Source organism: Dasypus novemcinctus, chromosome 2 (assembly GCF_030445035.2).
Source record: "Dasypus novemcinctus isolate mDasNov1 chromosome 2, mDasNov1.1.hap2, whole genome shotgun sequence".
Lineage (NCBI taxonomy): Eukaryota > Metazoa > Chordata > Mammalia > Cingulata > Dasypodidae > Dasypus > Dasypus novemcinctus.
Genome location: NC_080674.1, coordinates 198,138,581 through 198,151,654, shown reverse-complemented (window position 1 = coordinate 198,151,654; position 13,074 = coordinate 198,138,581). Strand labels below are relative to the sequence as shown.

Genomic DNA, 13,074 nt, shown 5'->3' with positions numbered 1-13,074 from the left:
TTAGAGAGGTGGAGAGGGGCCTTAGAGAGGTGGACGCGGGCCTTAGAGAGGTAGAGCGGGTCTCAGAGAGGTGGACGCGGGCCTCAGAGAGGTGGACGCGGGCCTCAGAGAGGTGGAGAGGGGCCTCAGAGAGGTGGATGCGGGCCTTAGAGAGGTGGAGAGGGGCCTTAGAGAGGTGGACGCGGGCCTTAGAGAGGTGGATGCGGGCCTCAGAGAGGTGGACGCGGGCCTTAGAGAGGTGGACGCGGGCCTCAGAGAGGTGGATTGGGGCCTCAGAGAGGTGGACGCGGGCCTTAGAGAGGTGGACGCGGGCCTTAGAGAGGTGGAGAGGGGCCTTAGAGAGGTGGACGCGGGCCTTAGAGAGGTGGAGAGGGGCCTTAGAGAGGTGGACGCGGGCCTTAGAGAGGTGGAGAGGGGCCTTAGAGAGGTGGACGCGGGCCTTAGAGAGGTGGAGAGGGGCCTTAGAGAGGTGGATGCGGGCCTCAGAGAGGTGGAGAGGGGCCTTAGAGAGGTGGACGCGGGCCTTAGAGAGGTGGACACGGGCCTCAGAGAGGTGGACGCGGGCCTTAGAGAGGTGGACGCGGGCCTTAGAGAGGTGGACGCGGGCCTTAGAGAGGTGGAGAGGGGCCTTAGAGAGGTGGACGCGGGCCTCAGAGAGGTGGACGCGGGCCTTAGAGAGGTGGATGCGGGCCTCAGAGAGGTGGACGCGGGCCTTAGAGAGGTGGAGAGGGGCCTTAGAGAGGTGGAGAGGGGCCTTAGAGAGGTGGACGCGGGCCTTAGAGAGGTGGACGCGGGCCTTAGAGAGGTGGACGCGGGCCTTAGAGAGGTGGAGAGGGGCCTTAGAGAGGTGGACGCGGGCCTTAGAGAGGTGGAGAGGGGCCTTAGAGAGGTGGACGCGGGCCTCAGAGAGGTGGAGAGGGGCCTTAGAGAGGTGGATGCGGGCCTCAGAGAGGTGGAGAGGGGCCTTAGAGAGGTGGACGCGGGCCTTAGAGAGGTGGACACGGGCCTCAGAGAGGTGGACGCGGGCCTTAGAGAGGTGGAGAGGGGCCTTAGAGAGGTGGACGCGGGCCTTAGAGAGGTGGAGAGGGGCCTTAGAGAGGTGGACGCGGGCCTTAGAGAGGTGGAGAGGGGCCTTAGAGAGGTGGACGCGGGCCTTAGAGAGGTGGAGAGGGGCCTTAGAGAGGTGGAGAGGGGCCTTAGAGAGGTGGAGAGGGGCCTTAGAGAGGTGGACGCGGGCCTTAGAGAGGTGGAGAGGGGCCTTAGAGAGGTGGACGCGGGCCTCAGAGAGGTGGACGCGGGCCTTAGAGAGGTGGACGCGGGCCTTAGAGAGGTGGAGAGGGGCCTTAGAGAGGTGGACGCGGCCTTAGAGAGGTGGACGCGGGCCTTAGAGAGGTGGAGAGGGGCCTTAGAGAGGTGGACGCGGGCCTCAGAGAGGTGGACGCCGCCTTAGAGAGGTGGAGAGGGGCCTTAGAGAGTTGGACGCGGGCCTTAGAGAGGTGGAGAGGGGCCTTAGAGAGGTGGACGCGGGCCTTAGAGAGGTGGAGAGGGGCCTTAGAGAGGTGGACGCGGGCCTTAGAGAGGTGGAGAGGGGCCTTAGAGAGGTGGAGAGGGGCCTTAGAGAGGTGGACGCGGGCCTTAGAGAGGTGGACGCGGGCCTTAGAGAGGTGGAGAGGGGCCTTAGAGAGGTGGACGCGGGCCTTAGAGAGGTGGACGCGGGCCTTAGAGAGGTGGAGAGGGGCCTTCGAGAGGTGGACGCGGGCCTTAGAGAGGTGGACGCGGGCCTTCGAGAGGTGGAGAGGGGCCTTAGAGAGGTGGACGCGGGCCTTAGAGAGGTGGAGAGGGGCCTTAGAGAGGTGGACGCGGGCCTTAGAGAGGTGGACGCGGGCCTTAGAGAGGTGGATGCGGGCCTCAGAGAGGTGGACGCGGGCCTTAGAGAGGTGGACGCGGGCCTTAGAGGTGGAGAGGGGCCTTAGAGAGGTGGAGAGGGGCCTTAGAGAGGTGGACGCGGGCCTTAGAGAGGTGGAGAGGGGCCTTAGAGAGTTGGACGTGGGCCTTAGAGAGGTGGAGAGGGGCCTTAGAGAGGTGGACGCGGGACTTAGTGAGGTGGATGCGGGCCTCAGAGAGGTGGAGAGGGGCCTTAGAGAGGTGGACGCGGGCCTTAGAGAGGTGGAGAGGGGCCTTAGAGAGGTGGACGCGGGCCTTAGAGAGGTGGATGCGGGCCTCAGAGAGGTGGAGAGGGGCCTTAGAGAGGTGGACGCGGGCCTTAGAGAGGTGGACACGGGCCTCAGAGAGGTGGACGCGGGCCTTAGAGAGGTGGAGAGGGGCCTTAGAGAGGTGGACGCGGGCCTTAGAGAGGTGGAGAGGGGCCTTAGGGAGGTGGACGCGGGCCTTAGAGAGGTGGAGAGGGGCCTTAGAGAGGTGGACGCGGGCCTTAGAGAGGTGGATGCGGGCCTCAGAGAGGTGGAGAGGGGCCTTAGAGAGGTGGACGCGGGCCTTAGAGAGGTGGAGAGGGGCCTTAGAGAGGTGGACGCGGGCCTTAGAGAGGTGGAGAGGGGCCTTAGAGAGGTGGACGCGGGCCTTAGAGAGGTGGACGCGGGCCTTAGAGAGGTGGAGAGGGGCCTTAGAGAGGTGGACGCGGGCCTTAGAGAGGTGGAGAGGGGCCTTAGAGAGGTGGAGAGGGGCCTTAGAGAGGTGGAGAGGGGCCTTAGAGAGGTGGACGCGGGTCTTAGAGAGGTGGAGAGGGGCCTTAGAGAGGTGGACGCGGGCCTCAGAGAGGTGGACGCGGGCCTCAGAGAGGTGGACGCGGGCCTTAGAGAGGTGGAGAGGGGCCTTAGAGAGGTGGACGCGGGCCTTAGAGAGGTGGACGCGGGCCTTAGAGAGGTGGACGCGGGCCTTAGAGAGGTGGAGAGGGGCCTTAGAGAGGTGGACGCGGGCCTCAGAGAGGTGGACGCGGGCCTTAGAGAGGTGGAGAGGGGCCTTAGAGAGTTGGACGCGGGCCTTAGAGAGGTGGAGAGGGGCCTTAGAGAGGTGGACGCGGGCCTTAGAGAGGTGGAGAGGGGCCTTAGAGAGGTGGACGCGGGCCTTAGAGAGGTGGAGAGGGGCCTTAGAGAGGTTGAGAGGGGCCTTAGAGAGGTGGAGAGGGGCCTTAGAGAGGTGGACGCGGGCCTTAGAGAGGTGGACGCGGGCCTTAGAGAGGTGGAGAGGGGCCTTAGAGAGGTGGACGCGGGCCTTAGAGAGGTGGACACGGGCCTCAGAGAGGTGGACGCGGGCCTTAGAGAGGTGGAGAGGGGCCTTAGAGAGGTGGACGCGGGCCTTAGAGAGGTGGAGAGGGGCCTTAGAGAGGTGGACGCGGGCCTCAGAGAGGTGGACGCGGGCCTCAGAGAGGTGGATGCGGGCCTCAGAGAGGTGGACGCGGGCCTTAGAGAGGTGGAGAGGGGCCTTAGAGAGGTGGAGAGGGGCCTTAGAGAGGTGGACGCGGGCCTTAGAGAGGTGGACGCGGGCCTTAGAGAGGTGGACGCGGGCCTTAGAGAGGTGGAGAGGGGCCTTAGAGAGGTGGACGCGGGCCTTAGAGAGGTGGAGAGGGGCCTTAGAGAGGTGGACGCGGGCCTCAGAGAGGTGGAGAGGGGCCTTAGAGAGGTGGATGCGGGCCTCAGAGAGGTGGAGAGGGGCCTTAGAGAGGTGGACGCGGGCCTTAGAGAGGTGGACACGGGCCTCAGAGAGGTGGACGCGGGCCTTAGAGAGGTGGAGAGGGGCCTTAGAGAGGTGGACGCGGGCCTTAGAGAGGTGGAGAGGGGCCTTAGAGAGGTGGACGCGGGCCTTAGAGAGGTGGAGAGGGGCCTTAGAGAGGTGGACGCGGGCCTTAGAGAGGTGGAGAGGGGCCTTAGAGAGGTGGAGAGGGGCCTTAGAGAGGTGGAGAGGGGCCTTAGAGAGGTGGACGCGGGCCTTAGAGAGGTGGAGAGGGGCCTTAGAGAGGTGGACGCGGGCCTCAGAGAGGTGGACGCGGGCCTTAGAGAGGTGGACGCGGGCCTTAGAGAGGTGGAGAGGGGCCTTAGAGAGGTGGACGCGGCCTTAGAGATGTGGACGCGGGCCTTAGAGAGGTGGAGAGGGGCCTTAGAGAGGTGGACGCGGGCCTCAGAGAGGTGGACGCCGCCTTAGAGAGGTGGAGAGGGGCCTTAGAGAGTTGGACGCGGGCCTTAGAGAGGTGGAGAGGGGCCTTAGAGAGGTGGACGCGGGCCTTAGAGAGGTGGAGAGGGGCCTTAGAGAGGTGGACGCGGGCCTTAGAGAGGTGGAGAGGGGCCTTAGAGAGGTGGAGAGGGGCCTTAGAGAGGTGGAGAGGGGCCTTAGAGAGGTGGACGCGGGCCTTAGAGAGGTGGACGCGGGCCTTAGAGAGGTGGAGAGGGGCCTTCGAGAGGTGGACGCGGGCCTTAGAGAGGTGGACGCGGGCCTTAGAGAGGTGGAGAGGGGCCTTAGAGAGGTGGACGCGGGCCTTAGAGAGGTGGAGAGGGGCCTTAGAGAGGTGGACGCGGGCCTTAGAGAGGTGGACGCGGGCCTTAGAGAGGTGGATGCGGGCCTCAGAGAGGTGGACACGGGCCTTAGAGAGGTGGACGCGGGCCTTAGAGGTGGAGAGGGGCCTTAGAGAGGTGGAGAGGGGCCTTAGAGAGGTGGACGCGGGCCTTAGAGAGGTGGAGAGGGGCCTTAGAGAGTTGGACGTGGGCCTTAGAGAGGTGGAGAGGGGCCTTAGAGAGGTGGACGCGGGTCTTAGTGAGGTGGATGCGGGCCTCAGAGAGGTGGAGAGGGGCCTTAGAGAGGTGGACGCGGGCCTTAGAGAGGTGGAGAGGGGCCTTAGAGAGGTGGACGCGGGCCTTAGAGAGGTGGATGCGGGCCTCAGAGAGGTGGAGAGGGGCCTTAGAGAGGTGGACGCGGGCCTTAGAGAGGTGAACACGGGCCTCAGAGAGGTGGACGCGGGCCTTAGAGAGGTGGAGAGGGGCCTTAGAGAGGTGGACGCGGGCCTTAGAGAGGTGGAGAGGGGCCTTAGAGAGGTGGACGCGGGCCTTAGAGAGGTGGAGAGGGGCCTTAGAGAGGTGGACGCGGGCCTTAGAGAGGTGGATGCGGGCCTCAGAGAGGTGGAGAGGGGCCTTAGAGAGGTGGACGCGGGCCTTAGAGAGGTGGAGAGGGGCCTTAGAGAGGTGGACGCGGGCCTTAGAGAGGTGGAGAGGGGCCTTAGAGAGGTGGACGCGGGCCTTAGAGAGGTGGACGCGGGCCTTAGAGAGGTGGAGAGGGGCCTTAGAGAGGTGGACGCGGGCCTTAGAGAGGTGGAGAGGGGCCTTAGAGAGGTGGAGAGGGGCCTTAGAGAGGTGGACGCGGGTCTTAGAGAGGTGGAGAGGGGCCTTAGAGAGGTGGACGCGGGCCTCAGAGAGGTGGACGCGGGCCTCAGAGAGGTGGACGCGGGCCTTAGAGAGGTGGAGAGGGGCCTTAGAGAGGTGGACGCGGGCCTTAGAGAGGTGGACGCGGGCCTTAGAGAGGTGGACGCGGGCCTTAGAGAGGTGGAGAGGGGCCTTAGAGAGGTGGACGCGGGCCTCAGAGAGGTGGACGCGGGCCTTAGAGAGGTGGAGAGGGGCCTTAGAGAGTTGGACGCGGGCCTTAGAGAGGTGGAGAGGGGCCTTAGAGAGGTGGACGCGGGCCTTAGAGAGGTGGAGAGGGGCCTTAGAGAGGTGGACGCGGGCCTTAGAGAGGTGGAGAGGGGCCTTAGAGAGGTTGAGAGGGGCCTTAGAGAGGTGGAGAGGGGCCTTAGAGAGGTGGACGCGGGCCTTAGAGAGGTGGACGCGGGCCTTAGAGAGGTGGAGAGGGGCCTTAGAGAGGTGGACGCGGGCCTTAGAGAGGTGGACGTGGGCCTTAGAGAGGTGGATGCGGGCCTCAGAGAGGTGGACGCGGGCCTTAGAGAGGTGGACGCGGGCCTTAGAGAGGTGGAGAGGGGCCTTAGAGAGGTGGAGAGGGGCCTTAGAGAGGTGGAGAGGGGCCTTAGAGAGGTGGACGCGGGTCTTAGAGAGGTGGAGAGGGGCCTTAGAGAGTTGGACGCGGGCCTTAGAGAGGTGGAGAGGGGCCTTAGAGAGGTGGACGCGGGCCTTAGAGAGGTGGATGCGGGCCTCAGAGAGGTGGAGAGGGGCCTTAGAGAGGTGGACGCGGGCATTAGAGAGGTGGAGAGGGGCCTTAGAGAGGTGGACGCGGGCCTTAGAGAGGTGGATGCGGGCCTCAGAGAGGTGGAGAGGGGCCTTAGAGAGGTGGACGCGGGCCTTAGAGAGGTGGACACGGGCCTCAGAGAGGTGGACGCGGGCCTTAGAGAGGTGGAGAGGGGCCTTAGAGAGGTGGACGCGGGCCTTAGAGAGGTGGAGAGGGGCCTTAGAGAGGTGGACGCGGGCCTTAGAGAGGTGGATGCGGGCCTCAGAGAGGTGGACGCGGGCCTTAGAGAGGTGGACGCGGGCCTTAGAGAGGTGGAGAGGGGCCTCAGAGAGGTGGACGCGGGCCTTAGAGAGGTGGAGAGGGGCCTTAGAGAGGTGGACGCGGGCCTTAGAGAGGTGGAGAGGGGCCTTAGAGAGGTGGACGCGGGCCTTAGAGAGGTGGAGAGGGGCCTTAGAGAGGTGGATGCGGGCTTCAGAGAGGTGGACGCGCGCCTTAGAGAGGTGGACGCGGGCCTTAGAGAGGTGGACGCGGGCCTTAGAGAGGTGGAGAGGGGCCTTAGAGAGGCGGACGCGGGCCTTAGAGAGGTGGATGCGGGCCTCAGAGAGGTGGAGAGGGGCCTTAGAGAGGTGGACGCGGGCCTTAGAGAGGTGGAGAGGGGCCTCAGAGAGGTGGACGCGGGCCTCAGAGAGGTGGACGCGGGCCTTAGAGAAGTGGAGAGGGGCCTCAGAGAGGTGGGCGCGGGCCTTAGAGAGGTGGGCACAGGCCTACTTAGAGAGGTGGACGGGCCTTAGAGAGGCGGACGCGGGCCTTACAGAGGTGGACTCTGGCCTTTGAGAGGGGACACGGGCCTTAGAGGTGGACGCAGCCCCAGGGCTTTGTCCTGCTGACCAGGCCAGCCCGGCACACTCCGCAGAGGGCACCTGCACCGCGGCCTGGCACCCTTGCTTGGGGGGCGCCTACTGGAGGCCACTGGCAGGTCTGAGGTCTGCCTGTACCTGGCCCTCTCCTCACGGCTGTCCTGAAGGGTCTGCCTTCTGGCTGCATCCAGCCAGGACGGACGGGGGAGGCAATGTGCCGTGCCTGGGTGGTCCTGGGGCGGTGGGTTCTGGAGAGGATGGGGGTGCACGCCCCATTGCGTGTGCTCAGGGGAGGTCGGTTCTGACCCTGCAGCCCAGCTCCTTGCTGGCCTGAGGGACACAGACCCAGCTCAGCCTGCTCGGAGAAAAGCGAACCTTTTGGCTTTCCAGCGGGGCCTTCCCGGGGCATCGGGCTGGCGGTCCTTTACCCTCACCTGGCTGAGCTTTGTTCCGCCTGCAGCTGCTGGGCTCCCAGGCCCTCCACACGGGGCCCACTAGCCCAGGAAGGGTGTCTTCCCTGCACTGCGGACACAGCCAGGGCCTGAGGCTGACTCCCACGGCCACCACAGGCCTCGCCAGTGTCCCCCCTCCCTTTGCTCCTGCCCAACCTTAGAGAACAAAACCGCGCCGGCCTCGGCCTGGGGTTGCCAGTGGGGCAGGGGGCCGGCACCCCACGAGGAGCCGAGGGCCCATCCTTCTCTCTCCCTCCACCCTGCCTGCCTCACAGGGCGTCCTCCAGCACCCACCCAGGCCTCTGTGATCTTGCTGGGACCAGAGCAGCCTGCCTGGGGCGGGAGCAGCCTGCTGGGGGCCGGGATGGGGCAATTAGAGCCAGCCCCGCTCCCAGTGCCTTTTTGATTGAGAAGCTGGGAGTTCGAATCATCCACTTATTAAAAAGTCCATTTCCCCTTTTTTTCTGCCCGAAGGGCTTGTCCCTCCTCGAGCCCTTTCAGGGAGGAGGCCTGGGGCAGAGGGGAGGCGGGGGCGGGCCTGGAGCGCAGGTTCAGTCCCCAAGGTGAGGGCCCCCCTTTTCTTCTGCGCTGGCCCCCTCCCTCCCCACGTCACCCCTTTGTCAGCTATTAATTGAAAGTCAGAATATTAAAAGCACCCAATTAGTTCCACCGGGCCTGGGTAAGTGGCATTTTAATTAAATTCGTCCGGGTTTCTCCGTGGAGTGTCATTACATGTGACTCTTCTGTTGCCTGGCGGGAGGGTTGCTAAAGGACTTAATCCCCCTTGGAGCCGGCCCTTCCTCGGCTGGTGTGGAGCTCAGGGCCCAGCTGGGGCGGGGGCCTCCCCTCCTCCTCTTCACCCGTTCTCCCAACCCACATCCCTCCAGGACGTGGGGGTGACTCCCGCCGGGACCCCAGCTGCAGGTGGCCAGGGCTTCTCCCCGGCTTTGTCAGTGGCACCCCAAATCTGGAGAGAGGAGTACCCCATTCGCCCCCGATTCCGAGCTGATGCTCAGCCTTCCCTCCTCCTTCCCTCTGGGATGGCCGTGGCGGCCTCCAGGCCCGGCCTGACTCTCCCTGCTGGGCAGGAGCCCCGGCCTTCTCTGGCTCTGGGCTCCCCTCTGTGAGCCGGGCCGGGCCTGCCAGTTTTCGGTGCCCTTACTGTCATGAGTCCTGGGCAGGCGGGGGCCTGTCGGTAGCAGGCACGGTAGCATGCTGCTGGCTTTGTTGACCCACCAGAGAGGCTGAGCCCTGATATTTGGGGACGTGGCCCTCTCACGGGTTACCGGTCCCGTCCATTCGCCGAGGCCGTCTGCTCGTCCACACATGTCTGGTGTGCTGGCCCAGAGAGCGATGCGTTGCAGAGCGTGGGCTGGGCGGTGGGGCTGGGGCAGCCTTCCCTCCCCAGGCCGCTGGAGGGAGGCCCGGAGGGGGCTGGCGTGTGAGCAGAGGGCCTGGGCTTGGCCTGCCGTGGCGGCGGGACCTGCCCGCTGCTCACTGTGGTCGGAGCGCCTGGCCGGGCGGGTGGATGTGGGGCCATCCTCCGTCCCTCCAGGGAGGGGCCCACGGGGCAGGGCTGTGGGGTCCCCTGGGCATCGTGTTCACCTCTGCACTGCTCCCGCCGCACAGGTCATCAAGGCCGGGGTGGAGACCACGTGCAAGTGCCACGGCGTGTCGGGCTCCTGCACCGTGCGGACCTGCTGGCGGCAGCTGGCGCCCTTCCACGAGGTGGGGAAGCACCTGAAGCACAAGTACGAGACGGCCCTCAAGGTGGGCAGCACCACCAACGAGGCGGCTGGCGAGGCGGGCGACATCGCCGCCGCGCCGCGGGGCCGGGCGGCGGCGGGCGGCGGGGACCCGCTGCCCCGCACGCCCGAGCTGGTGCACCTGGACGACTCGCCCAGCTTCTGCCTGGCCGGCCGCTTCTCACCGGGCACCGCCGGCCGCAAGTGCCACCGCGAGAAGAACTGCGAGAGCATCTGCTGCGGCCGGGGCCACAACACGCAGAGCCGGGCGGTGACGCGGCCCTGCCAGTGCCAGGTGCGCTGGTGCTGCTACGTGGAGTGCAAGCAGTGCACGCAGCGCGAGGAGGTCTACACGTGCAAGGGCTGAGCCCGCGCCCGTCCTCGGCCCCAGCCCCGCCTCGGCGACCACGCAGCCTCGCCAGCGGGGGCCTGGCCGGAGGGCGCCCCACCCAGGCTCTCCGCCCCTGCTCGTCCCTGCACTCCCCGTCCTGCGGACCCACGCTGCCCACTGCCTCTTACGTCTCCCCCGCTCCCTCCTGAGCAGCAGCGGCTCGGGACGCCCTCCCCAGCCCCCCGAGGCCGGCCGCTGTCTCTGGCCGGCGTAAACCACTAGGTGGGCCCTGGGCACGCAGCCCGCGCTGCCGTCCCTCTCCTCGAGCACTTCTCTTTGGAGTGAATATCAGTGACTCTTAAATTATTATTTAATTAATATAATTATTATGCCCCCCACCCCCGCCGGCTCCCCAGGCCTCTGGCTCTCCCTCACAGGCAGGGAACGAGCCCATCTGGTCTTGGGCTCCTGAGCTCCTGCCCCGAAGGCCCCACGCTCTCCTCCCTCCTTCCCCTCTTTGCCTGACTCTGCTTTGTTGTTTGAAACCACTAAGTTGAGAGAGATGGTATTTTTTATTTTACTTTTTCTTTGAAGAAATACAGCAAAGCTGTAACTGACCACGAGCCCACAGGGCTTCTGGAAGCCGGGCCCTGCGCCAAGAAGGCAGCAGCGCTGCATCCCGGGCCTGGTCGCTTACCCGGCTCCCTGCCACGTGCCTGTAGACGGGGGGCCCTGCGCTCTGGCCTCTTCAACACAGTTTCTGGGGCTGTAGATGCCCAGGGTGGCTGGAGTCCCCCAGGGCCAGCCCCTTGGAGGCGTCCATTCGTGAGGCTGCCGCAGCACGTTCTGTGTCCTGCTGGGGCTGCAAGGTGGGGACAGGTGAGGCAGGTGAGAGCTGATTTGGCCAACAGAATGCAGGGAGGGGAAAGATGGCCTACACTGACCCGGCTCAGTTTGAGCGAGTGTGTGCTGGGTGTACGTGCAGGTGTGCACATGTGTGTGTGGGTGCGTGCATGGGCATGCTTGTGTGCATGTGCATACGTGTCTGTATGATGTGCACTGTGTGTATGTGGATGGGCGCTTGGTGTGTGTAAGTGCATGCATGGGCATGCTTGTGTGCATGTGTACACATGCTCATGTGTGCATGGGAATTACGTGCGCACCTGTGACACATCCACTGTGTACGTGTGCACTTGCGTGTGTGCATGGATGGGCATGCTCGTGCACCTGTGTATGAGCATGTGTGTATGATCATGCATGTGTGTCTGCATGTGCGACATGCACTGTGGACATGCAACATGTGTGCTGTTTAGGCGAGTGTGTGCAGGTGTGCTTGTGTACATGTGTCTTGTACGCATGCATCTACATGTGTACATGTGTGCATTTACATGTGTGACGTGCACTGCGTGCATGTGGAATGCGTGCTGTGTAGGCGAGTGTATGTGTGGGCATGTTTGTGTACATGTGTGTGCATCTACATGTGTGGCCTGTGCACTGCATACATGTGGCGTGTGTGCTGTGTAGGCGGGTGTGTATGGGTGTGCTCGTGTACTTGTGTCTGCATGTGTGTGTATGCGTGTGCATGTACATGGCATCAGCGTGGTCAGTGGCCCCGGGTCGTGGCTGCCGCCCGTGAGCCTGTCCCCTAGGCACCTCCCCCAGGAGGGCTAAGAAGCAGCCTGGCCCCGCTGTCCCCAGGCCCTGGGCTCCTGCTCGCGTCCCGAGGGAGGCGGCCAGCCGCTCATGGGCCAGGCACCCACATGCACTGGGTTGGGTCCGTGGGTGCTGAGCTGGGCGGGCAGCTGGGCACAGGAACTACTGAGCAAGTGGGCTGCTCTGAGCCCCAGGGTCTCGGGGAGCCCCGGGGGGTGACCCTTTGTGTGTGTGTGCGTGTGTGTGTGTTTATACAAGAAAACCTATTTATGTTGCCCCCGTTTGTGGTGTACATAGTAAAGTGTATTCCCCTGTGGTTCGGAAAGCATCCCTGTGCAGCAGCTGGGTGCCGAGAGGGAGGCGCCGGCCTCGCCGCGTCCCGGGGCCCCAGGCTGCGGTCTCCAGCAGCAGCCCGTGTGTGCCCGGGGAGCGGGGGTCCGGGACCCGCCAGCCGCAGGGTGTGGGCGTTCGCCCCCGCGACGTCCGCAGACCCGGCGGTGGAGACGCCCCTGTCCTCCCCAGACGCCCACACCACTGCCAGCGAGGCTGCGCACGGAAGCCTCTGGGCCTGCGGAAGGGCGGCGAGTCAGAGGAAGGACATTTTTTAAATCAAATACCACATTTAACTCTATGTCATAAATATTAAAAGTTTTTTTTTTTAAACAAGGCAGACTGAAAACGTTTGCTGGTTGGTTTGTTTATATATAAATATATATCAGAGTGTCTGGCTAAATGAAGAAGCAACTCCCAACTGCTGGAGCCTCTCCTTTAACGTGCTTCTCTTCGGTGTGACAGAGTATTTTCTAGAAGAAAGTGCCTTGCGGGGCGTGGGGGGGCTGGCCCTTGTGTCCTGGCCATGCCGCGCCCTGTGTCCCGCCTGCCTGGCGGAGGGGGGCTGGCCTGGGCCCCGCGGCGTCCCCGGCCCAGCTGGCCAGCCACGCAGGTGTGTGGGCCCCCGGGGCCGGTCTGGCGGGGTTCGAGGCCGGGGGGCTGGCGAGGGGGGACGTCCACACATGAAACATTCTCGTCTTTTGTGTTCTGAGTCTTGTGCGAGCCTGTCGATTTCTCTACCTCATCTGTATAGCAAGTAGGTGTGTACCTGAGTGACTGCGGAGAATGTATTTAAATTATTTAACACCTTTGTATAACAAAACCAGAAACGAGATGGAAACAGTAAATAAATGTATTTTAAATTATAGCCCTTCTCGTCTGCCTTTGCGGGGCTTCCGAGGGGCCTGGGGTGGCTGTGGGAGAGGCGAGGGGGCGGGGGGGGGCAGAGGGAGTCGTCCCGCCGGCCTGCTGGAACCCCCCTTCGCAGATGAAGAACCTGCGTTCTGGGCCCCCAGGCTGTGTTCAGTTTCCTGTGTCAGTCACGGGGGTGGGCTGGGGTCTGCCCGGTGAGCCCCCTTGCGAGCTGGCGTGACGCCCTTTCCTGCCTTCCTGCCCTGCCCAGTGCGGCCCCCCGACCCCTGGACAACTTGAGACCTTCTTCTCAGGGCATCTGCGCAGCCTCGGGACGGCCTTTTCACCAGGAGGCTCCACGAGGGTCCAGGGACCCGTCCCACCCTCCCCTCTGGGGCAGGCAGGGTGGAGACCGGTGGTGGGGGCTCTCTGTCCCCAAAGGTCCTGGGGCTCCCTAACAAATTACTATGAGCAGGTGGCTTCAGGCCCGCAGTCTGCAGTGGGTGTCCAGGGCGCTGGGGGGGGGGGGCCCTCCTCGGCTCTCCCAGCCGCTGGGCGCTCTGGGTGGCCCTTGCCTGCTGGCCACATCACCTCTGGCTTCACCGGGCTTTCTTCCCCTCCCGCCGCGTCAACCCCTCTGGCTTGTAAGGACACCCGTGCTTGGATTTAGGGCTAAC

At 64.2% G+C, this 13,074-nt stretch overlaps 1 protein-coding gene across 1 annotated transcript in view; it reads left to right on the top strand.

The window, feature by feature from the left end:
* The window catches only part of WNT9A (Wnt family member 9A), a 50,080-nt gene extending 37,667 nt beyond the window's left edge, over window positions 1-12,413 (top strand). The window contains exon 4 of the mRNA XM_023591262.2: window positions 9,116-12,413. Within this exon, the coding sequence (XP_023447030.2) occupies window positions 9,116-9,598 (483 nt within the window). The 3' untranslated portion in view covers window positions 9,599-12,413. The remainder of the gene's footprint in view (window positions 1-9,115) is intronic.
* Window positions 12,414-13,074: the final 661 nt, after the last annotated feature.